The following is a 23,468-nucleotide window of genomic DNA, read 5'->3' as shown; positions in this document are numbered from 1 at the left end:
TGATTATATCAGGTGATCAATGAATAAAAGAATGAATGAATCTGTATTAGTGGAGATTGTGGAAAAGAGAAAGAATATTGTATATAGGGGATCATTATAAATGGAGGAAGGAATGTTGTATTAGAAGAATTTACTTGATGGTATGATTATAGTTGTGAATGCTAAAATACTAGTACTTTCAAAATACCTATTACATAGGTATTTTCTTTTTCTGCTCAATAATCAATACAATATCATGTAACCACTGATCTAATTACATAGGTATTTTGAAAATATTGTCTATCTATCTAAATAATTTGAAATTGAGCAAAAGTGTACTAATTTATAAAGCATTTTTCTGTACTTCAAATATTTTCTAGAGAAGTATGGTTGACAAAACAAAGCTAATATTGTAATAATAATAATAAATTATCCTCATTCCACAGGCTTTCCAAACAGAGAATATACCGTTGTCTGTACTCTTACTTCTAGCTGCTAATAATGTCCATCATTAAAGAAATAATGAAAATATGTTTATTTTTTCATAAAATTTAAAATTTATGTTTTCTAATTATTTAAAAACTATACATTTGAAATATGTTTTATGTATTTAGTTTCATTGATCTGAAGTCTGTAATTTCTGAGGAGGTTGCTAGTAATAGCTAATTATAATGCTATGATAAAAGTCTCAAAGTGTAAAACAATTACTAGCCTCTGGTATGAATTATATTGGACTTGTCATGTAGCCTTTTCTAATCTCAGGTTATCATTGTTTGAATGTAAAGGGAATGAAAAGATAGAAACAGAAGTTATTGGAAGAATGCCAAGATGCTCACAGATTTGAAAGAGAATTTGAAAAACCAGGCCTTAAGTAGGTTAGTAAACAGAGTTTTTCCATTGGAAACTCAAAAAAGTATCTCTTGAATACTGATGTGAGGACACAGCTTCAACCAGTCAGTGTTCATGTATGTAAGATACATTAACAGTCTGATTGATCTAGATGTTGACTCATCATGATAAACAATTATAATATAATATGGAATGGAGTAGTTGCCCAAAGGCAAAAGGAGGGTTACTATCAAAAGAAAAGAGAAAAAGGATGTCAGATAGGTATGAAACCCTGATGGGTTCTTTTAATAGCTAATGGAGTATCACTTGCATCTGAGTTTGCATTTTTCTACCTTTCTGTGAAACTATGAATTGAAGTAGAGTTACAATATTTGTATATTTTTTTGGTTAACTCAAATTTTGTTAATAATTGATTTACAGACAGTAAAATACATGATATAATGGTATACATTCCTATGAATTTTGGCAGTTGTATACATTATGTATTCAACTGCCCATCCCCAGCCCATCCCCATCAAGATTTCCTTGTGTCAAACATCTTTTTTTCTTTTTCCACTTAATAATCATAACACTATATCAAGTAACTATTGATCTAAATTTCGGTACTATGGATTAGTGGTTTGTCCGTTCTACAACTTTATGCATAAAGGGAATCATAGAGTATACACTCTTTTATGCCCTGCATTGTTCAGTCAGCATAATGTATACAAGATTCATCCATATTGTTGCAAGTTGTTTTTTTTATTACTGTATAATATTCATTTGTGATACCACAATCTATTCATAGATTTATGGGAAGTTTGGTTCTATCTATGTTTTGCTGTTATGGATAAGTCTGCTATAAATATTTATACATGTCAGATATATGTTTTTATTTCTCTTGGGTAAATTCCTAAGACTGAAATTGTGGAATTGTATGGTAAGTGTATGTTTAACTTTATGTAAAATTGCCAAACAGCTGGGTGCAAAAGTAGTACATGCTGATGGGCCCAGCTGTTTGGGAGGTTGAAGTGGAAGAATTGCTTGAGCCCAGGAGCTCCCCACCAGCCTCGGAAACATAGGGAGACTTACTTACCCTCCACCCCAAAAAACGACAATAATAAACAAGCAAAAAACTACTGTTTCCAGAGTAGTTCACTATTTTACATTCCCATCAGCAATGCATGAGAATTCCAGTTGTTCTACATCCTTGCCATCACTTGGTGTTTTTAGTCTTTTTAATTTTAGTCATTGTAGTATAGTTGAGATATCTTTGTGGCTCTTTTTAAAAAATTAACTATTGAAGTATAATTTAAGTACAATAAAATTAACCTATTCTAGTGTAAAAGTTGATGATTTTTGACAGATGTTTGTACCCATGTAAACACCACCACAATCCTTATTCCTAAATTCTCTTACTTGCCTGCCCATCATTTGCTACCTAACCCAAACAATCCTTTTCTGCATTTTGTAATTGTAGATTAGATTTGTCCTTTTTTAAGAGTTTCATATACATGCGGTCATAAAATATTTGTTCTTTTGTGAGCCCCTTGTTATTTATTGAAGAGTATGTAAGCTGAAAATATTTTTTAATTGGAGATAAAATACCTTATAATTCCTTTTTATATCTCTCTTGGGATATGGAGATATATAGTTCATACAACATGCAATTAACTCACCCATTGAAAGTGTACAAATTAGTGTTTTTTCGTTATCTTCATAAGGCTGTGTAGTCATCACCATAATCTAATTTTGAAATATTTCATCCCTGACTAGATACCCTGTCTCCACCAGCAATCTATCTCTATTTGTTTAAAAAATATGTTATTTTTTATTTTGGTAAAATACGTATAAAATAAAATTTACCACATTAACAATTACATTCGTAATGTTGTGTAGTTATTACCTCCATCCATCCCTGTAACTCTTCTGTCTTGTAAAACTGAAATTCAGTACTCATTAAACAATAATTACCCTTTACCTCCTTCCCCCAGCCCTTAGCAGCCACCATTTTACTTTTCATCTCTATGATTTTTGACTATTGCAACTACCTTATGTGAGTGGAAACATATAGTATTTGTCTTTTTGTGCTATAGGATTAGTTCACTTACCATTGTAACCTCAGGGCTTATCCTCACTGTAGCATGTGTTAGAATTTCCTTCCTTTTTACCCTGAAAATGTGCCATTGTAAGTTTATAGTACTTTTGCTTATCCGTACCTGTTGATGGATACCTGGATTGCTTCCACATTTTAGTATTGTGAATAATGCTTCTATGAACATGGGTACAAATATCTTGTAGAGATCCTGCTTTCAGTTCTTTGGATATATATCCAAAAGTATAATTGATGTATCAATTTTCCCAGGAACTGACATTCTGTTTTCCACAGTAGATACACCATTTTATATTCCTATCAGCAGTGCATAGAGGTTCTGATTTCTCTATATCCTTGCCAATACTTAACTTTCTTTGTGTTTTTTTAAAAAATGGCAATCCTCCTAATGAGTGTGAGATGATATCTCATTGTAGTTTTTTTTAAAGACCCATTTCTTTTTTAATTTTTTAAAGTTGTAGATGTACATATTACCTTTATCTTATTTATTTAATTTTTATGTGGTGCTGAGGATTGAATCCATTGCCTCACATGTGCTAGGTAACCACTCTACCACTGAGCTATGACCCTAGCCCCAGTCATTGTCGTTTTAACTTGCATTACTCTAATGATCAGTGATGTTGAACATGTGTTTGTTAACCTTTCATATATATTCTCTGGAGAAATATCTGTTCAAATTCTTTGCACTTTTGCTTTGAATTGGGTCATTTTTTTTTAATTGTTATTGAACTAGTATTTGCTTTGCTTCTCCCTTGCCCCCCATTTGGTACCAGGGATTGAACCCAGGGATGCTTTACCACTGAGCCACATCCCCAGCCCTTTTTTTGTATTTTATTTAGAGACAGGGTCTCACTGAGTTTGCTTAGGGTCTCACTGAGTTTGCTTAGGGCCTCACTGAGTTGCAGAGGCTGGCTTTGAACTCAAGACCTCCCTGCCTCAACGTTCTGAGCTACTGTGGTTACAGGCATGCACCACTGTGCCTGGCTTTGCTATTTTCCCTTACATCTAACTTTTTTCATTTAGCATGTTTCTGAGATGCATGCATATAGTTGAATGTACCTGTAGTGTGTTTTCATTGCTGGATAGTATGCTAGTGTACCCATACAATGTGGTATACCCAAAACATTTGCCTGCTGTTGAGCATTGGGTATTGTGAATAAAGCAGCCATAAATATTAGTATACAAGTTTTTGGGGCATATATTTTCATTTTGGATGAATATTTAAGCATAGAATTGCTAGGCATATATTTTCCTTTATTTGTTTATAACAACTGTCAAAACAGTTTTGAAAAGTTGCTTTATAATATATAAGACTTCCTATTGCTTGACATTAATGTCAAAACTTGTATTTTCTGATTTAATTTTAACCATTTGAGTGTGTGATTAAATCTTATCTTGGTTTTAATTTGTATTTGCCTGATGACTATGGTTTTAATTTGTATTTGCCTGATGACTATTTACTTTGAACATCTCTATATATGTTTATCAGCCATTTATATTCTTTTGAGAAGTGTCTGATCAAATCTTTGATGATATGAGAGACTAGATCCAAAGTTTGCATTTTCTCAACCCTTAATATTTTTTTCCATTATACGGTGGCATTCCCTAGTGAAAATGTGAACCAAAATCTTACTAAGCTCTAATATTTTAGTTCTTTTCCAACATTGGAGAGTATTTTCTTAAACATTTTCTGTTATTTAATATTTGTGAGATATTTATATTTAGAAACTTTGCTTTCAACAAGGGGGATAATTGACCTGTCACTAGGAAAAGATGATTCTATTGAATCTGCGATCTTGAAAACCAATTTTACCATTTGCTTGACTTAATTGAAAAGTTTCCAGACTTGTCAGTTTTTAGATGTCTGTGTATCCTCTGCTGTATTAATCTGTGGATTTCTTTCTTTCTTTTCTTATTTTTTTTTTTAACCAGTGGAACTTTACAACTCTCAAAATTTATAGCAAGTATTTTACCCTTTGCTTTATCTATCTCCATTCAGCAGTTCACCACTGTAAAATTGACCCCACTCTGACAAATATGTAAATTAATGTTTTTCAGAATACATGAACTCCTTTTGGCACTTGGTTTCCAGGTAGCTGATTAAACATTGAAGTCTTAGTTGTTCATGTGGTTGTGTTTAATTTTCATTTTCTTTTCTTTTTTTTGGTGAATGGGCAAGGGAAGGAAAGAAGAAATTGGTATGGTAGAAAAGCAAAGATGGAAAGGTTGTGATTTTGTTTTTTCTGTTGTTGTTTTCCCCAGAGAATATCACTTACCCTGCAGAGAGCTGCCCATAGTCCTGGATGGGACAGCTTGCCTGCTTAGTAGCCCTCAAAAACATTCATGTCATTTCATACCTGTGCTATGCTTACTACTTGGGAACTTATTAGTTAAGAGAACAGTGTCAGAAATATTTTTATAAGGAAACATCTCCTGTAATACTGCTTTCTTTTGTTACCTTATATAGTCATGATGTTAGGTTTATCAAATAACTTTTACCTCTACATTCTTTCCTTTATCAATATTATTTTCATTAAGAATAATGATTATTATATCAAAGAATGAATTTAATTCTTCACTAATTTTTGCATTCTCATTGAGATTTTCATTTGTGACTGTTAAACCTCTCAATCTGATGAAAGAAATGTTAAAAAGATTAGTTTAAGATATTGATTTTACTTGTTCTGACATTCTTATGCATTGTTTTTATGGATGTTTTGCTTAAATGAGAATTTCTGTGCCAAATGCATAGGTCTTTAAAAAATTTTCTAAAATACTGTTTTAGTATCAAGAAGTAGAGAAACATTTAATGTTTTGGTGCCTGGCGCATTCCTATAATCACAGTAACTTGAGAGGCTGAAGCAGGGAGATTGAAAGTTCCAGGTCTTCCTCAGCGATTTGTGAAAAACCCTATCTCAAAATACAAGATAAAAAGGACTAGGGTATAGGATAGGGGTTGTGGCTAAGTGGTAGAGTGCTTCCCTAGTACCCGTGAGGCACTGGGTTCGATCCCCAGCACCACATTTAAAAAAGAAAGAAAAAGAAAAACTAAATAAACAAAAAGAACTGGAGTATAGCTCAGTGGTAGAGCATCCCTGTGTTCAATTGTCTGTAACCTCCCCACCCCCCAAAGAGAGAGAAAGAGAGGAAGAGTATTTCATATTTCATATCATTAAGGAATTATTTTGCTCTTATACATATTTCAAACTATACTTCCCCTTTACAGTGTTCCCTATCCCCCTTGTACAGTTATCTGTTTTTGTTTTATAAATGGCCTTCTCTGTTTCTTGTTTGCAGGCAGCTATCAATGGTGTAATACCCCAGGAAAATGGCATTCTACAAAGGTATGTTGTAAAGTATAAAATAGAAAGTTGTTAATTTTTTGTTTCAATTAAAAAAAAAAAAAAATATATATATATATATATATATATATATATATATTTGTATGTGGACACAATATCCTTATTTTGTTTTTATGTGGTGCTGAGAATCAAACCCAGTGCCTCACGTGTGCCAGGCAAGCACTGTACCGCTGCCACAAAACCAGCCCTCTTTGTTTCACTTTTTAATAGAGGATTTGATTTTTGGTGTGAAAGTTCATTGTTCTTTCAGACATTTTTTTGTTATATTAAGTCCATAAAGTCTCCAACTTTTAACTGTATAATATTTTTTTTGTATTGGGTAACATCATCTTTTAAGGTTGTTTATTTTATTATTAAGAAAACTTTTAAAGGTCATCTCTTGTTTTATAGGATGGAAGGAACCGAATTCTTTAAACCGTTGATTGGCACTGAGAAAATGAAACATGGTTCAGAGTATGTTTGTCATAATGTTAACTATTCAGCCTTTATCTCCAAGATGACTATAACTCCCCACTCCCTATTTCGGTTTCTAAATCATATGATAGCATTCAACAATTTGAGTAAATTCTTAATAATGAAACTTTACAGAACACTGAACTGTTTTTTCTGAAATACACAGTGTTAACATGTGGACTGGTTTTGTTGATTTTGATTCTTAGTCAAAAGGTAAAATTGGAAGATGAAGCCAAGAGAACCATAATAGTTAAAACATTAAGTTAAAAATACCTGGTGCCTGCTATGTGTGGGGCACTGGGTTTAATTCTCAGGACCACATATAAATAAATAAAATGGAGGGATTATGTCCACCTACAACTAGAAATTAAAAAAAAAATTAATAAAAAAGAACAAACTAAAAAGTCATAGAAGGTAAAACCATTCCCCCTTCCAAGTGTAGTGTAATTACTTGATCTCCTCCCACCCCTGCCTACCCTTCTCAATGCAAACTTTGGCTGTGTTTTGGTGGCTGGGATTGCTAAATCACCGAAGCATGCTCTGCTAAGTACAGATGAGGCAAATAGAAAACAGTGGACTAGGAATAAAGTTGTTTTGGAGACGAATAAAAGTGCTCTTGCAACAGCTTCAAAAAAATTTCGCCCTGAATTGCAAAATGTGCTACATTTTGTAGGAAACTGTATATTTAGGATGAAAGCAAATTCTCTTGGTACCTGTACCACCCTTAATGATTAATGAATGGTTCTAGGTGAAGCCTGTTCCCCCACGCCCTTTTAAAAAATTATCAGAGTTTTATCGAGAGTAAATGTGGCTGGCTTCCAAAATCTGTACCAGCCATTTGTGTGTGTGTGTGTGTGTGTGTGTGTGTGTGTGTTCAAAAGCAATTCAGTTCTATTGAAGCCCTGTCTAGAAAGCAAACCAGATGATTACAGAAACTTCTTTCATGCTCAGTTTTTAATTTATTGGGGTAGAAAGTTTAGACTGCTAAATACGACTCCAGTTTCATTCTTAAGTGTTAATTACCATGTTTTTGTGTGCCACACTGTTTGTTGTGGTAAGCCCTTATGGGTTTGGCTACTAGTTTCTGAGTACAAACTGGATATATTTTAAAATTGATAGCATTTGCTATGATTGAATGTAGAAATTCCCTTTCCCCTGGAAGCATTCTGACTCTCTTGTTACAGATGATACTTTTACCTAATATATTTTTTGACTAGAAATTCAGAACTGAATCGTTTTCTAATAAAGTTTCTATAATATTTGGGGTTTAAATTTGATCAGATTGGATTTTGTTTGCTTCTTTCAAATTAAAGGAATGAATCTTAATGTCTGTATAAGAAAGTCATTTGAATCTTGTATGTTTTTTTCAACTATTTCCTTATTGTTTTCTTTTTTGAAATCACCGTGGATTTGACATAAATGAAAGTTCCTCTTGTGTGTCCACTGAGCAGAAGAAAAATGAAAAAGGGCTCCTTGTTTTCTCATAGGTTTAACACAGAAAGCAGAAGATACAATGCTAGAAATTGTACATGAAGGGACTTAAAAGAACCATTGTTTTGTATGTTTGATTTTTTAATAAAGTTGAATATAGTGTGTGTATACAGTTGACTCTAATTTGTCAGTTCATGCCTTAACAGATTCCATAGTTTATTGAAATAGCTCTATTATTCAGTGTTCTTATGACATATTGAACTTTTTGATAGAAGGAATTAAATACTCACAGAAATGGTATTTAGTTTAAAATTTTTTTTTAACAGAAGTTAGTTATAAAAAAATTATATTAAGTAGGCCAAGTCTGGAGGTACACGCCCGTAATCACAGTGGATTGTGAGGCTGAGGCAGGAGGATCACAAGTTCAAGGCCAGCCAGCAGCTAAGCAAGCCTCTAAGCAACTTAGGGAGACCCTGTCTCAAAAAAAGGGGCGGGGGGTGGATAGGGATGTGGCTCCCTGGGTTCAATCTCTAGTTACCTATCCCCCAGTGTATTAATTATAAACAACCTAAAGGAGGTTTTAAAAAATTAATTAGTGTGTGTGAGTGTGTGTGTGTGTATTTTTTTGTTGGGGAGGAATCCTTATGCTTTATTGCATTTTTTGAAGTAAGATTTTTATGTAAATCTAAAAGTGGGTCTGTGATTTTTAATGTACCCCTAAGTTTAGGGAGAAGAAACTAACATTTTTTGAATGCTGAAGGTACTTTACTAGGCAACTGACATATTTTTTCCCTCATCCAATTGTGATTGTTCCACAGCTGCAAAACTCTCCAAGTTTACATGGGTTTGAACAATGTCACAAATATAGTAGAACATTGTAAATACAGTCTTGAGTTTCTCTTTTTAAAAGCCATGCCTTTTCTTCTATAGTGTCTCTCTTCTTGAACATTCATAAGAAAGGCATGTCACAACTTTTGTTTTAAGATTTTTTCCTATGGATAAAAAAATAGAAATTCAATACATATATGTAGTGTCTTTGTCTCACAACTTTTTTTTTTTAAAAACAACTTTGTTCTTACAATTTTTATTTCAGTTGTAAGCTAATAAAGATAGACATTATTATCCCTAATTTTATAGACAGACAGACATTGAAGCATATGATCCAGAAGATAGAACATGATGATGATGGAGTTAAGAATGTAAGCAAGTGTTCTTGGCTCTTCCTTCAAGGTTTCTTTCTTTAGACAATATACTTATATTCCAACAAAATATACTTATAATGTGTGTGACATATACAGTCATAAGAACAAACTCAGTACCACCATCACCAAAACAAAGAAAAAACACTTCCCAAATTAATAATGGGATTTTATTAATTTACTAAGGGAAGTATTTGTCATTTATGTGATGACCCAGACAGGTGTATAGTATGTTTATCCATTGTTTAATATATTAAGGGCACATAGAGAAGATAGGGTTTATTTTCAACCTTGACCATTATGCCTTTAGAATATATAAATGCAGGTTTTCTCGTTTATAAAAGCGCCCATTTTAAAAATCAAACAATTCAATTTTCAAGCTTATCTCTGAAACAGAATGTGTGTACTCACATGTGCCCGCATGTGTAAGGTGCTCAAAGTTGTTGCCATGGAATGGGTTTTTTAAAAATTGAAATAATAAACCAGTATAGTGTTCCTGTTTACTTTGCTTTAATTTACTGCCTTCCAAGGGCCTTGTGTAGAGGATTGAAGTTTAGCTCTAAATTAGATTTCTCCATAGAACTTTCTTACCATTGTCTTTTTAAAAAAACAAACAAAAAAAGAAGATATAGTTCATTTAGCTCATGGTTCTGGAGGTTGGAAATTCAAGATTGGGTACTATATCTGGCAAGGGCCTCATACTGTGTTAGGATATGGCAAAAAGCAGAAGGGTAGATGATATATAGAAAATATAAACATGAGATAGACTGGTGATGTAAATCAATGGTGAAGTTCTTAGTATGCACAAAGCCTGGGTTTCATTTCTAGTACCAGAGGGGAGAAGAATACAAAGCCCAGGTATCCTTAATGGGTGGTAAGAAGGGTGAGAAAGTGTCCAGTAGTAAAGTTACTGAACATAGTTCAACTTGAGTGGACAAATGGGGGAAAAAAAAAAAGAATGCTTCACGAATTTGCATGTTGTTCTTGCACAGGGGTCATGCTGATCTCTGTATTGTTCTAATTATAGTGTATGTGCTGTCAAAGCAAGCACCTACCACAATCCTTTTAAAAATTATTGATTAGAAAGAATAATGAGGAAGTGAAATTATAGGATTGTCATTTTTATTAACAAAAAATTGAATATTATTTTTAAAGTTTGGATGTCATTTTAAAACTCTCCAAATTTTAAATTCATTATTTTTTGAGTGAACCTGAAATAAAGGAATTATAATTAATAAGAAAATTTCCAAAAACACAACTTTGTAGCTAGGCCTGGTGGTGTGTATCTGTAATCCCAGCTTCCCAGGGAGACTGAGACAGGAAGATCGAAAGTTCTAGGCCAGTTTGGTCAACTTAGGGAGACTTTGTCTCAAATAAAACAATAACAACAAAAATGTTGTGGCTGACAAGTATACCAGATAGTCTGCTATGATTAAAAATATTATACTACTTCTGAGATTTAGGTCTTAGTAAAGGAATAATAACAAACACCCTAGTGATTTCAACAGAATTTCATATAGGGAATCAGTTACAAAGATATGGAGAGGGTTAAAAGAGCAAAAAGGTGATGCTGAGACAACACAAATGAAATGATTGCAGAAAACATCTGAATTACTATGCTCAAATGAAGGTAGTTCTTGCTAGTTGATGAAGAGGGGAGACAAAGGGTTATTTCAGATTCATAGCTTCAGTATTCCCTGAGATGGGTAGGCTGGGTTGAGGCCTGTTGGGGGACCGAAGTCAAGGCTCCAACTCCAAGCTAAAAAGCAGCTTTAGCTTAGATTAACTGGAATGGTCCTTGCTGACAACATAGGGCACAAAGGAAAGTGCTGTAGGAATAAAGGACAGAGTTTGGGAGAGGTTGAAGTCAACAGAACTTTGAAGTCCAGAGGGAAAGCCCTAAAAACTTGATCTTAGACACATGAGAAGGAAGTCCGGTTTTGCTGGCAGTCCTACAGGATGTGAAAAGGCTTGTGAAAAAAGTGTTGATAAAAAGATAACATCAATTATGATGCTAAAACAGAGTGAGTGCCACTGTAGGAGTGACCTGTGCAAGGTTGGTAGGATTAATGTACAAGGTACAAGAAAAAGTTTTATGTAGTGTGTGTGGGTGTGGGTGTGCGCGCGCAGACATGCATGTCCATCCACAGGCAAGCACGTTTGTGCCTCAGAATTCCCTTTTCTATTACTGGTCACAAGGCCATAGTTGATATTTGCAGTTTCTTTTTCCACTATTTATTTTATATTCCCTATCTTCAACCTTCTAATGGTCAAAAGTCTTTACCTTTGGGGATAACTCAGACCTTCGTGCTTGGAAAATCATAATCCTCAGTGCAACCATCTTTCTTTCTTTATTTATTTAGTTACAATTTTCCATTAATTCTTGTTATTGGGTATGTCCTAAAAAAGATTCTCTGGACCCCAGGAATTGCAGCAACCCCAATATTTTCTTTGTAATCAAAACCAATCATGCCAGCCAATAACCCTTCCTTTGCTGAGTGGTTCAGTGCAATGAAGAGTACAAAATGGCCAAGCAATGTTGCAAAGTTCTAATTCAGTGAAAGTATTCTGGAAACTTTACATCCTTAAGCACTATGATCTCTGAACCATTGAAGCCCAAAGTTGCAGAAGGAAAATTTTGTTAAGTTATTGAACATAATGAAAGAAACCATTACTTAATTTCTATGCACATTTTTTTTTTTGGCACTCGGAGAAATAGCCTGGTGTTTTAGTCACTGATATAAAGCATATACCATATCCTTTATTAAGGTGCAGCCCCAAGCTTTGAGGTCACTTTGTTTTATATATTGAGTTTTGCTTATGGAGTTTCTAGTAAGCCTGTTTTGTTAGGTTAGCTAAGTCTGATGGCATATACAAATGAGCTCAGTGCTGTACTTCTTTCATTGTGAAATGAGTTCATTAGTTAGAACCAGGCTTATGTTGAAAGCCATAGATGAATAAGATATTTTCCAAACCTATGAATGGTAGTACTAGCCGAAGCATTACTGTCCGAGAATACAATTTTATATCCAGAAAAATGGTTCCCTCCCTCCCTCCCTCCCTTCCTTCCCAGTGAAGACAGATCATTGCCTCTTCCCTTATTGGAAAAAAAAAATCTATTACCAGGAAGCCCATGTTCTGCCCATGCCTAACCTCTATCCCTTTGTACATTAATGTACAAGTAGCAAGTGGGAAAAAAAAAGCTGACTAAACAACAATGTCTTCTTATCTATGTTATTGAGAGCCTTTTCTTTAATGGGTAATGTATAGGAAAAATTTTATGTGTGTTCCTCATTCTTTCTAGTTACCCAGTTTTCCAGTTTTATTCTTTTCAAGTCCTGATCATTCTCTAGCGCATTAATTGTTTATGATTCAAAGAAGATTTGTACCTTAGTGGCTCTCCTTCCAAATGAAATGGCCAACCTGTGGTGCAATTTTAACTTATCCCCACTAGGAGGCTTTTCTTTCACTGCTGTTTTTCAGGCATAACTTTGATTGAGGCTATAATATTGGATCAGTCAATTTTTGGTTGGTGCCAGCATATTATACGTACCTAATTTTTCTCTTCCCAGTCTTAACTTTTTTCTTCTTTCGTTAGCTTACTTATCTCTTAGTTATTGATGGGAAATGCAAGGCCAAGCAACAGATATTTCATCCCAACATGATTTTGACAACTGGACCCCAGAAGCTTTATTAAGTTAGTAGACTCCTATTAAGACAGCAGGCCCTTGCATTTTTTTGAGTTGTGTAGCATGCATGTGTTATATCAAAACATCAGTTACTACTTCTGTTCTTTTAGGTTCAATCCTCATTATCATCAATGTGATATTGTTCTGTGGAACGTCTAGGTGATCAGGATCTTTCTGGATTAGATTATTGTGACAATGGCAGGAAACTAACATAGTATCTTCAGAAAAAGACAATGAAGGTATACTGTGTTGGTTGAAAGTAAATTGCTTGTCATGGTGCTTGCAAATTAGTGTACAGAATAAAAAATATGTGGAAGATCATTTGCTAATAACCCTAACTCTGTGGATCAGGAAATCAATGTAGGATTTCTGGCAGTTACTGTGTCTTTCTAGTACGCATTTGGGACCTGGGGGAATAACTGTAGGGAAAGTTGACAGATTGAACTTACTTGAACCTACAAAGAGCCAGTTTGTGCCAAGACTTCATTTACATTGTGACCTTTCACTTTGAAAAATCTCTAGGAATTAGCATCATTTCAGGAGGCAGAGTCTGTCAGTGCCCTAAAATTTTGAGTATTTTAATTAGTACACAGATAGCTAGTAAACAGCTTCAGGTGTCTTAGGGAATATCTTAGAATAAAATTTACAGTACACACTTGTGTTTCTGTTGTATTGTTTTTGTGGGGTCCAGAACTCCCATTTAATCCAGCGATTTTATGTCTGTAAACTACTTGTGCTTAGAAACTCTGGGAGTGACTGACTATCCATTTTGGTTACTGAAGTTGAGATTTAAGCTGCCAGGTTTAAAGTTTCTGTTGTTCATAGATCAAGTAATGTTTTAATGGCCTGACCTTAAATTTTTTTCCATAGAAATACTGAGGCTTAGTGAAGCACTACTAAAGGTCTCTGCAAATTGATTGCTGCTTTTGTCCTTTAGTGTAATTGCTCATATTTTTTCTTATCATTAAATTTTGCCATTTGATTTCTACCATTCTGGTATCTTATCATGCTCATTAGGAAGACTGTCAGTGGTATCTTGTACTCATTTCATTCCAGCCCACAGAAGAAAGCCACTACAAAGTTTTTCAAGGATATAGATTCGTTTACGAATATATTTTTTAATCCTAAAATGCAGTGTCCTTCATGACTTCATGGATGATGTTGTAGGAGGGTATATGTACAGTAGACATATCATCACAATGAGCTATACATAATTTAGTTAATCATTTTGCCAATGCATGGTATGGATCACTAGTATCACATTTTCTCTTGGCAAGGAACTAGCAATGAATTGAAGGTCAAGGACATAAGCAAGCCAGTTCTCCAATCTTATCTTTAAAAGTATGTTTCCCAGGACTCCTTAGGATCTAGTCAGGAAAATGAAAGTCTATGTATTAGAACAGAGAAACATTAATGTAGCGTTGGTTACATAGGTGTGAAAGACAAAAGAGCAAAAAGGTGAACCTTAGATACAGTAACTGATGGAAGAAGTTAATACTCTTAAATGAGGCTCAGAGGGTGTCTGTGGAACAGGGGTCAGACCTATGAACACACATTGTCCAGCTGCTGCTGGTATCTGTAGGTATATCAAGAAGCTGGTTATAGGCCTGGTGATATGGTTCAGTGATATAGCACTTGTATAGCATGCATGAGGCCATGGGTTTAATCCCCATTACGGGGGAGGTTGGAATGGGGGAGAAGAAGCTGGTGATTCATAGTGGAGTAGGGAAGGGGAGCATGGGAGGAATAGATGAACTCTAGATAGGGCAGAGGGATGGGAGGGGAAGGAACGGGGCATGGGGTTAGAAATGATGGTGGAATGTGATAGACATTATTATCCAAAGTACATGTACGAAGACATGAATTGGTATGAATATACTTTGTATACAACCAGAGATATGAAAAATTGTGCTCTGTATATGTAATAAGAATTGTAATGTATTCCTTTGTCATATTATAAATAAAAAAATTAATTAAAAAAAAGAGAGGGCTGGAACCTTTAGGTGATGCTGATGGAAATGCATGTAACCAAGAGGTAAGAAGTCTTGACTTCCTTCCTCCTAACTAATAACCCCTGTTGCAGGAAACCATCTAGCAAAGGAAAATATAGTTTTTCAGTTTCTCAGCTCCTGTATCTCAGATGGACTCAAATAGAAGATATATAGAAGGATATTTTGGACTTAAGAAACAATAAGTCAGTTACCTGCTTACTGTCCTAGGCTGTTTTTCTTAGGGTTTGAGAAGTTGTTGCAAATATTAGAGATATAAAGAAGTTTCATTGCATAGTTTCTGTTCATAGATATTTAGGAACTCACTTTGGATTTCAACAATGTCATGCTTTCCTCTTTTGGACATTCCTCAGTTCCCATGTCTTATTTATAGGATTACTTTCTTTGAATTTAACAACTGGGAGAGAGGGTAGATTTTTGTGTTTGGATCACTGATTACTGAAGTGTGCTCTGTGGTGAGATCTGAACTTTGCTTTGAATTTTTTTTTTCCTTTAACCTTTAATGAGAAACACTTGGAAGCTCAGACACACATATGCAAATATGTAATAGAATACAAAGTTTTATGAAACACTTGATCCTCTTAAGTGACATATCCCAATAATTTCTATTCTGGTTTTTAAAAGACTGATCACAAATCTCTGAATCAACTGTGTAATTAATCTATAATTTGATAAACATCAGAGCAATAGTATGATGAAAGGAAATTGACATAAATATTCTCTCTTGCTTGGTTGTTTGAGCAGTGCTTTAATTGAGTATGTATTGGTTGTTGTTGTTTCTGTGCAGGTTCCCAGTCTGTTCTTCTTCCTTAAATTCCAGGGGAGAATAAAGATGTTTTAGAGCTGGTCTTGAGATCTGGTGGTGGTGGAAGACACATACAAAATGATGCTTCAACTGAACCATACTTTATGTTCCCTCCCTTCCCAAACTTTTCCTTTAGTGAAACAAAAAGGTGACAATGCATATCACACATTAAGTCAGAAAAAAATCCAGTGTTTTAAATGATTATTCCTCATTTATTAGTTTGGCAAATATTTGATTGCCTTGTATTATTTGATTGCCATGTAAAAAATATTGAGCTCGGAGCAGAGGATACAGATATAAAAAACAAATGAGATGCACAAAGCTCAACTCAAAGTGGGTCAAGGAATTAGTCCAGAGACCCTGTGCCTAATAGAGGAAAAAGTAGGCCCAAATCTTCATCATGTCAGATTAGGCCCCAACTTTCTTAACAAGATTTCTAAAGCACAAGAAATAAAATCAAGAATTAATAAATGGCGGGGCTGAGGTTGTGGCTTAGTGGTAGAGTGCTTGCCTAGCATGTGTGAGGCACTGTGTTCGATTCTCAGACCACATATAAATTAATAAATAAATAAAGGTGCATTGACAAGTTAAAAAAAAAAAAAAAGGAAGAATAAGAGGGATGGACTCAAACTAAAAAGCTAAAAGAAACAATCAATGAGGTGGACAGAGAGCCTTCATTTTGGAAGCAAATTTTTGCCACACACACATCAGATAGAGCACTAATCTCCAGGATATATAAAGAACCAAAAACTTAACATCAAAAAAATAAACAACCCAATGAACAAATGGGCTAACGAGCTGAAAGACACTTCTTAGAAGAAGATATACATTTGATCAACAAATATATGAAAAAGTGTTCAACATATCTAGTAATTAGAGAAATGCAAATCAAAACTAAGATCTCACGCCAGTCAGATTGGCAGTTTTCAAGAATACAGACAATAATAAATATTGGGAGGATGTTGGGGAAAAGGCACACTTATACATTGCTGGCGAGACTGAAAATTGATGCAGTCAATCTGGAAGACAGATGCAGATTCCTTAGAAAGTTTGGAATGGCACCACCATTTGACCCAGCTATCCTACTCCTCGGTTTATACCCAAAGGATTTAAAATCAGCATAGTACAGTAATGCAGCCACATCAATGTTCATAGCAGCTCAATTCACAATAGCTGAACTGTGGAAGCAACCTAGATGCCCTTCAGCAGATGAATAGATAAAGAAAATGTGATATATATACACAATGGAATATTACTCAGTATTAAAAGAGAATAAAATTATGGCATTTGGAGGTAAATGGATGGAGTTGGAGAATATCATGCTAAGCAAAGTAAGCCAATCCCCCAAAATCAAAGGCCAAATGTTTTCTCTGATAAGTGGATGCTGGTCCATAACGGGGAGGGGGAGGCATGGGAAAAATTGAGGAACTTTGGGCAAAGGGGAGAGAGGGCAAGGAGGGTTCATAGGGGCAGGAAAGATGGTGGAATGAGATGGACACCATTACCCTAGGTACATGTATGACTGCACATATATAGTGTGATACTATCATGTGCAACCATAGAAATGTAAAGTTGTACTGCAATAGTGTACAATGAATCAAAATGCATTCTGCTGTCTACAAATTTTTAATTATAATAGCGGTAGAGAATTAGACCTAGTCTATGGTAGCAAAATGAATTGAAATATATTCAGTTAGAGATATGAAATATGAAATATAATTAAGTCTAAGAAAAATAGGAGTGAGATTGATTTGGTGAAGAAAAACTTTTCTTTGAAGGAATAGCTTATGTTCTTTGGTGAAATGTTAAGGACCAAGGTAAGATAAGATTAATGAAGACCGTTGTGGTTATTAACATATGCTACAGGATCAGAATGGAAAGGTAGGATTCAAATCAGGGCTTTAAAGGGTACTCTATTAGAAGAGCTGTCAGGATTAATGGAAAGATTAAGAAATAAAATGTACAAAGACATTTTTTTCTTTAATTTCACTTTAGGGATGGTGTTTTAGTCAGCTTTTCACTGCTGTAACTAAAGGATCTGACCAAAACAACTGTAGTGGAGGAAGAGTTTATTTGAGGGCTCACAGTTTCACAGGTCTTAGTCTATCAAATCCGGCTCCATTTCTTGGGGCTAAAGATGAGGCTGAACATCATGGTGGAGTGTGTGGCAGAGGGAAGCAGTTCACATCATAGTAATCAAAAAGCAGAGATTCCACTTGCCAGATATAAGTATATTCCCAAAGCCATGCCACAATGCCCACCTTCTTCAGCCACACCCTACCACTTCAGTTCCACTCAGCTATTCCCTATTAGGGGATTAAATCACTGATTGGGCTAGAATCTCATAACTCAATCATTTCTCCTCTGAACCTTTACTCTCATGTGAGCTTTTGGGGGTTACCTCACATCCAAACCATAACAGGTGGTATGGAATGGATTGCAGGGGAGCAAGAGAATGTAGTAAGAGATTAGTTGGGAGGCTGTTTATGTTAGTTGGTACAAGAGATGATTGTGACTTGGATTAAGGTAGCAGTTTAAGAGAGTAAAGGTGGATTATTTATCTAAAAGATTTAGGAGGTAAAATTGAAAGAACTGATTAGACTTGGGAGTTGAAGAAGAGAAGGCATCAAGGATAACACCAGAGGTTTCTGGATTGGGCTGCTGATATTAAGAATAATCAAGGAGGATCAGGCTTGGGGAAACATTAATGAAGGTTTAGATACACTGAGTTTGTGGTTCGAGATCTCACTAGAGTACTAGCATTGTCCAAATATAATTATTTTTCCCATTTTACAAATGAAACAGCTATTAAGTAGGCAGATCCATGATTTCATTTTTCTTAAGAAGAAAAAAGATTTGAAACATGTTTAAATGTTATTCACAGAATTGGGGCAGGGTTGGGGAGCGGAGAATCCAGAACACAGGAGTTACCAAAGATACTGGAAAGGAAAGGAGGGGTATAATCCTTAATGTAAAGCTAATAAGAAGATGGTATTAGATTTTTCATATAGGAACAATGATGTCCCCTGTATTTTATATGAAGAGAGAGTGAGGGAGAGTGCATATCTGTGTTAGTTTGTGGATTTGATGTTAAGGGGAATTCCTCTTGATGTTTTCTCTTTTCTCTGTGGACTAGGAAAAAAAAAAAGTCTTTGAAGACCACGACTTAGAGGGGGTAGAAGTGAGGAATAAAGCTGTAAAATTTCCAAATAGTCTTTGTGGAAAGTAGAGTTAATGAGTCAAATCATGACTCAATTAGAGTGTGTGATATTGTGGCCTTTGGTCCCTGAAAAAGATTTATTGGAGGAAGTGGAACTTAAGTTTGGTCTTGACTCATGGGTGTGTAAACTTCATAGGAAGAATATAGAAGTCAAGGATGAAGAGGGTCCTTAGTAGTATTCTATAATGATCTATTTGATGATAATCCTCCTTTTCTGTTAACGTTGTAGTGATTATGGAGGTGAGACCATACCAGGCCCTGCATTTGATCCAGCAAGTCACCCAGCTCCAGCTACTACTCCCTCCTCCTCTTCAGCGTTTCGACCTGTGATGCCATCTAGGCAGATTGTAGAAAGGCAACCTCGTATGCTGGATTTCAGAGTTGAGTACAGAGACAGAAATGTTGATGTGGTACTTGAAGACAGCTGTACTGTTGGTAAGAATTTCTATACCATAAAGTCCTCACAAATGAGTAATTAATTAGGTATATATTCAGTTGAAATTCTTTTCTTTTGAGTTGATTGCTACCAAGAAGGGTTGTGGGGGGGTGGGGGACAAATTGAAACTGATGCTTTCCCATACAGGTCGATTATTGTGTTCTGTGTTGAGTTTGAGGTAAGTTTAAGAATAATTGTTTTTTGTTGTTCCACATGGATGAGATGGTGTATGATGCTCTTTTAGGGCTGATGCAAATCAAAAATACTATAATTATTGGGAACATTGCATACCAGTTTTATTACTAAAACACATTCATTTTTTGTAGTATGTTTCTTAGTTTTGTGCAGTAACAGAATACCTGAGCCTGGATAATTTGTGAAGAAAAAAAATTTATTTTCTCCCATTTCTGAGGATTGGGAAATCAAAGATCAAGGCACTGGCAGGTTGAGTGTCTGGTGATGGCTGCTTTCTGCTTCCAAAATGGTACCTGGATGCTACATCCTCTGGAGGGAGGACTGCTGGGTTCTCACATGGCATAAAGCGGAAGGGCAAAAGGAATGAGTTTTCTTTGTCAAGCCCTTTAATAAGCATCTCTAAAGGGCAGAACCCTCATTGCCTAATTACTTCTTAAAGGTTCTACTTAATACTCTCACATTGACACTACCTGATATATTCAAAGCATGAAAATCAGATGTGAGGTGTGTTTTCATCTTTTTCTTTTTTAAATTTTCTCTCTCTGCCAGTTGAAAAATCCTATTAAAGGAAACTCAAAATATGTGCTTGCCATTTTTGGATAGACTTTAACTTACTTTAAGTAACTAAATTACTCTAGCTTAACCATATTGAAGTCATATTTGGTTCAGCTTATTTGATCCAATTTTGTTATAGACTGAGAAATTGTATTAATTTCTATTTTAATGTAGTTTTGCCTTAAATCTAGATAAATTTGAAATTTTGCCTTTGTTCATTTTGTGGGAAATCATTTTGTAATACAATTTCACTAATTGGCATTGAGAAACAAAACCGTTAACACTAAACAATAATCAGACTATATTATTCTCTCACTTAAAACTGTTCAAAAACTTTTCATTGTTTTTTAGGATAAAATTTTAACATGACTTGTAAAAGTTCCTGCTTAATTAGGCCCCTGCCTATATTTCCAGTTTTACCTTTACCACTTTTTCTCTCTTACTCACTGAACTCTCATAATTGACTTTTTTTTTCTGTTAACTGAATGGGTCTATAGCATTTGTTCATTTGTTTTCTTATGATCTTCTAGCTGGATGTTCTCATTATTGAAGGTAAAATATTGAAATCCTTTACTCTAATTATGTTGATTTCTGTTTCTGCCATCAGTTTTATGTTTGCTTCATATATTTGGGTACTCTGATGCTATATATTTGTAATTTTAATTGACCCTTTAATTATCATAAAATATCCTTTGTTGTCTTTTGTGATAAGTTTTGACTTAGTTGGTTTTGTTTATGTAAATGTGGCCACTCCTACTTTTCATTATTATTGGAATGGGATATTTTTCTATCCTTTGTGTATCCATAAATCTAAATTCAGTCTTTTGTAATAGCATACACTTGAATCTTTTTTTAAAATCCACTAAACTACTCTTTATGTCATTAAAAAAAATCTTTAATAATATACAAATTTTAATCATATACATTCTCTTCTGTTTTATTTCTCTCCACTCTGGATATTTTATGTTATTGTCATAAATGATACATCATTTTATATTGGGTATCCATTATTTTGCTGGTTTTTTTTTTTTTTTTGCACTTTTAACTTACATAGCAGGTTAACAATGACTTAAACACCGTAATATAGTATTCTGCATTTGTCTATACATTTAGTTTTACCAGTGAACTTTATATCTTCATATACTTTCTTGTTGCTGTCTAGTATCCTTTTGTTTTAACTTGAAGAATTCACCTTACCATTTATAATGAAGGTGCTAAACTCCTTCAGCTTTTGGTTATCAGGGAAAGCTTTTACTACTTTTTCTTTTAAGATTTTTTTTAGCTGCAGACAGACATAGTACCTTTATCTTATCTATTTATCTACTTATTTATTTATTTTAAATATTTATTTTTTAGTTGTACCTTTATTTATTTATTTAGTTATTTTTATGTAGTGCTGAGAATCGAACCCAGGGCCCCGCAAATGCTAGGCAAGTGCTCTACTGCTGAGCCCCAGCTCCAGCCCCTATTTATTTATTTTTTATGTGGTGCTGAGGATCAAACCCAGTACCTCACATGTGCCAGGCAAGTGCTCTATCACTGAGTCAGAACCCTAGCCCCTCTGTTTCATTTTTGAAAGTTCATTTGGCTGATAAGAGTTTTCTCGGTTTGCAAATATTTTAATTTCCTTACTATTGCCATTTTGTTTTTTTCTGTCTTAATGACTTTTGTTACTGCCCCCCCCCATCTTACTCAGCTGTGTCTCTCAGTGGGATATACATTCCCACTCCCTTCTGATATACAAGGTTTCTGACTTCTGACAATATAATAATTAAAATGTGTCTTTGCTTGGACTTCTTTGTCTTTTTTGTCTTTGTCCTGGTGAAGTCCTTTTGGTTTCTTGGATCTGGATATCCAGTTCATTCCTCAGATTGGGAGGTTTTGGTCTGTTATTTCTGAAAAAAACTTTCAAGCCCTTTGACTTTTCTCTTTTTGTGAGTCCCATAATGAGCAAAGTGGTTCACTTGGTGATGTGGACCAGGTCTCTTAGGCTTGCTTCAGTCTTTTCTTTTTTTCCTTCTCTGGATAATTTTGTAATTTCAGGTGATCTGTTTTCAAATTTGTGAATTTTTTTTCTTTTGCTTTATCAAGTCTGCTGTTGAATCCTCCAGTGAATTTTTCAATTCTGTTATTGTGTTCTTCACCTGCATAATAATTTTTTTTTTTTTTTTTTTTTTTTTGGCGGGGGGATTGAACTAGGGATTAAACTCAGGGGGCACATGGCCATAGAGCCACACCTCTAGCCCTATTTGTATTTTATTTATAAACAGGGTCTCACTGAATTGCTTAGCACCTCGCTTTTGCTGAGGCTGGCTTTGAACTTGTGATCCTCCTACCTCAGCCTCCTGAGCTGATGGGATTACAGGTGTGTGCCACTATACCCCGCTGGATGATTGTTTTTAACAATTTCTCATTGTTGATATTCTCATTTTCCTCATACATTGTTTCCATGAGCTCATGTAGTACCTATTATTTTTCAGGTAATTTATATCCTTCCATTTGTTGGCATTGGTTTCTGGAGATTTAATTTACATCATTGTTTTTTCCTTGTTTCCCTGTTTCTTTGTGTGTCTTTTAACTGTTGGGATCAACCTCACTCTCTTCCCCAATAGCTGCCTCTTTTCAGTCTTTATGAACTTAGATTCATACAGGGAAAGAACTTTGATACCTTTTCTGTGAATGCACCTTTGGATTTACATATGTAAGTTTGTAGAGGGATTTGCTGATTTCTTTTTTTAGGAGTATGCAATCTCTTACTCTGGTGTCTTTGTATAGAATTACAAGTTCTTTGGAAGAGCTGCAAGGTGCAGTCCTTTTCTTCTTAGTGGTTTGCAGCCTTTTAGAGTACTGTGGGTCTCATCAGTGCTCTGAGTTGAGTAGCCGACAAACTAGAACCTTGGGTGGTGTCCCTCAAAGGTGGACTGTTGGATGTACACTGCACTCTCTCCAAAAGAGTGATTAGTTGTATTAGTTGTATTAGCCCCTGTTGGCTGTACTGCAAGCTCTCTGAAACAGCACCAAGCTGTCTGGCTGTCCTTTGTTCTCAGTAGCTTGCAGGTATGTAGAGTGTGTTGGGTTCTGTCAGCCCACCAAAACAGATGAGATAGAAATCAGTGCCTTGAGTAGCATCCTGAAAATCTGGAATGTTGGACACAGGCCTCAATTCTTTTTATTCCCAGGAATGGTGTGTAGGG

At 35.0% G+C, this 23,468-nt stretch overlaps 1 protein-coding gene and 1 non-coding gene across 3 annotated transcripts in view; one reads left to right on the top strand and one right to left on the bottom strand.

Annotated features, from left to right (window-relative positions):
* Positions 1-23,468, top strand: part of Faf1 (Fas associated factor 1) — a 403,819-nt gene that overhangs the window by 110,327 nt on the left and 270,024 nt on the right. For both annotated transcript variants that reach the window (XM_027944976.2, XM_071617812.1), the window contains exons 3-4: positions 6,218-6,264; positions 19,318-19,523. In XM_027944976.2, the coding sequence (XP_027800777.1) occupies positions 6,218-6,264; positions 19,318-19,523 (253 nt within the window). The remainder of the gene's footprint in view (positions 1-6,217; positions 6,265-19,317; positions 19,524-23,468) is intronic.
* LOC114100370 (U6 spliceosomal RNA) lies at positions 10,313-10,416 on the bottom strand. Its single transcript, XR_003584050.1, has one exon. It is a non-coding gene; the product is annotated as a U6 spliceosomal RNA (small nuclear RNA).

Source organism: Marmota flaviventris, chromosome 10 (assembly GCF_047511675.1).
Source record: "Marmota flaviventris isolate mMarFla1 chromosome 10, mMarFla1.hap1, whole genome shotgun sequence".
In the NCBI taxonomy this organism is placed as follows: domain Eukaryota; kingdom Metazoa; phylum Chordata; class Mammalia; order Rodentia; family Sciuridae; genus Marmota; species Marmota flaviventris.
The sequence above is the reverse complement of the archived record's forward strand: the minus strand, read 5'-3'. Positions and strand labels throughout refer to the sequence as shown.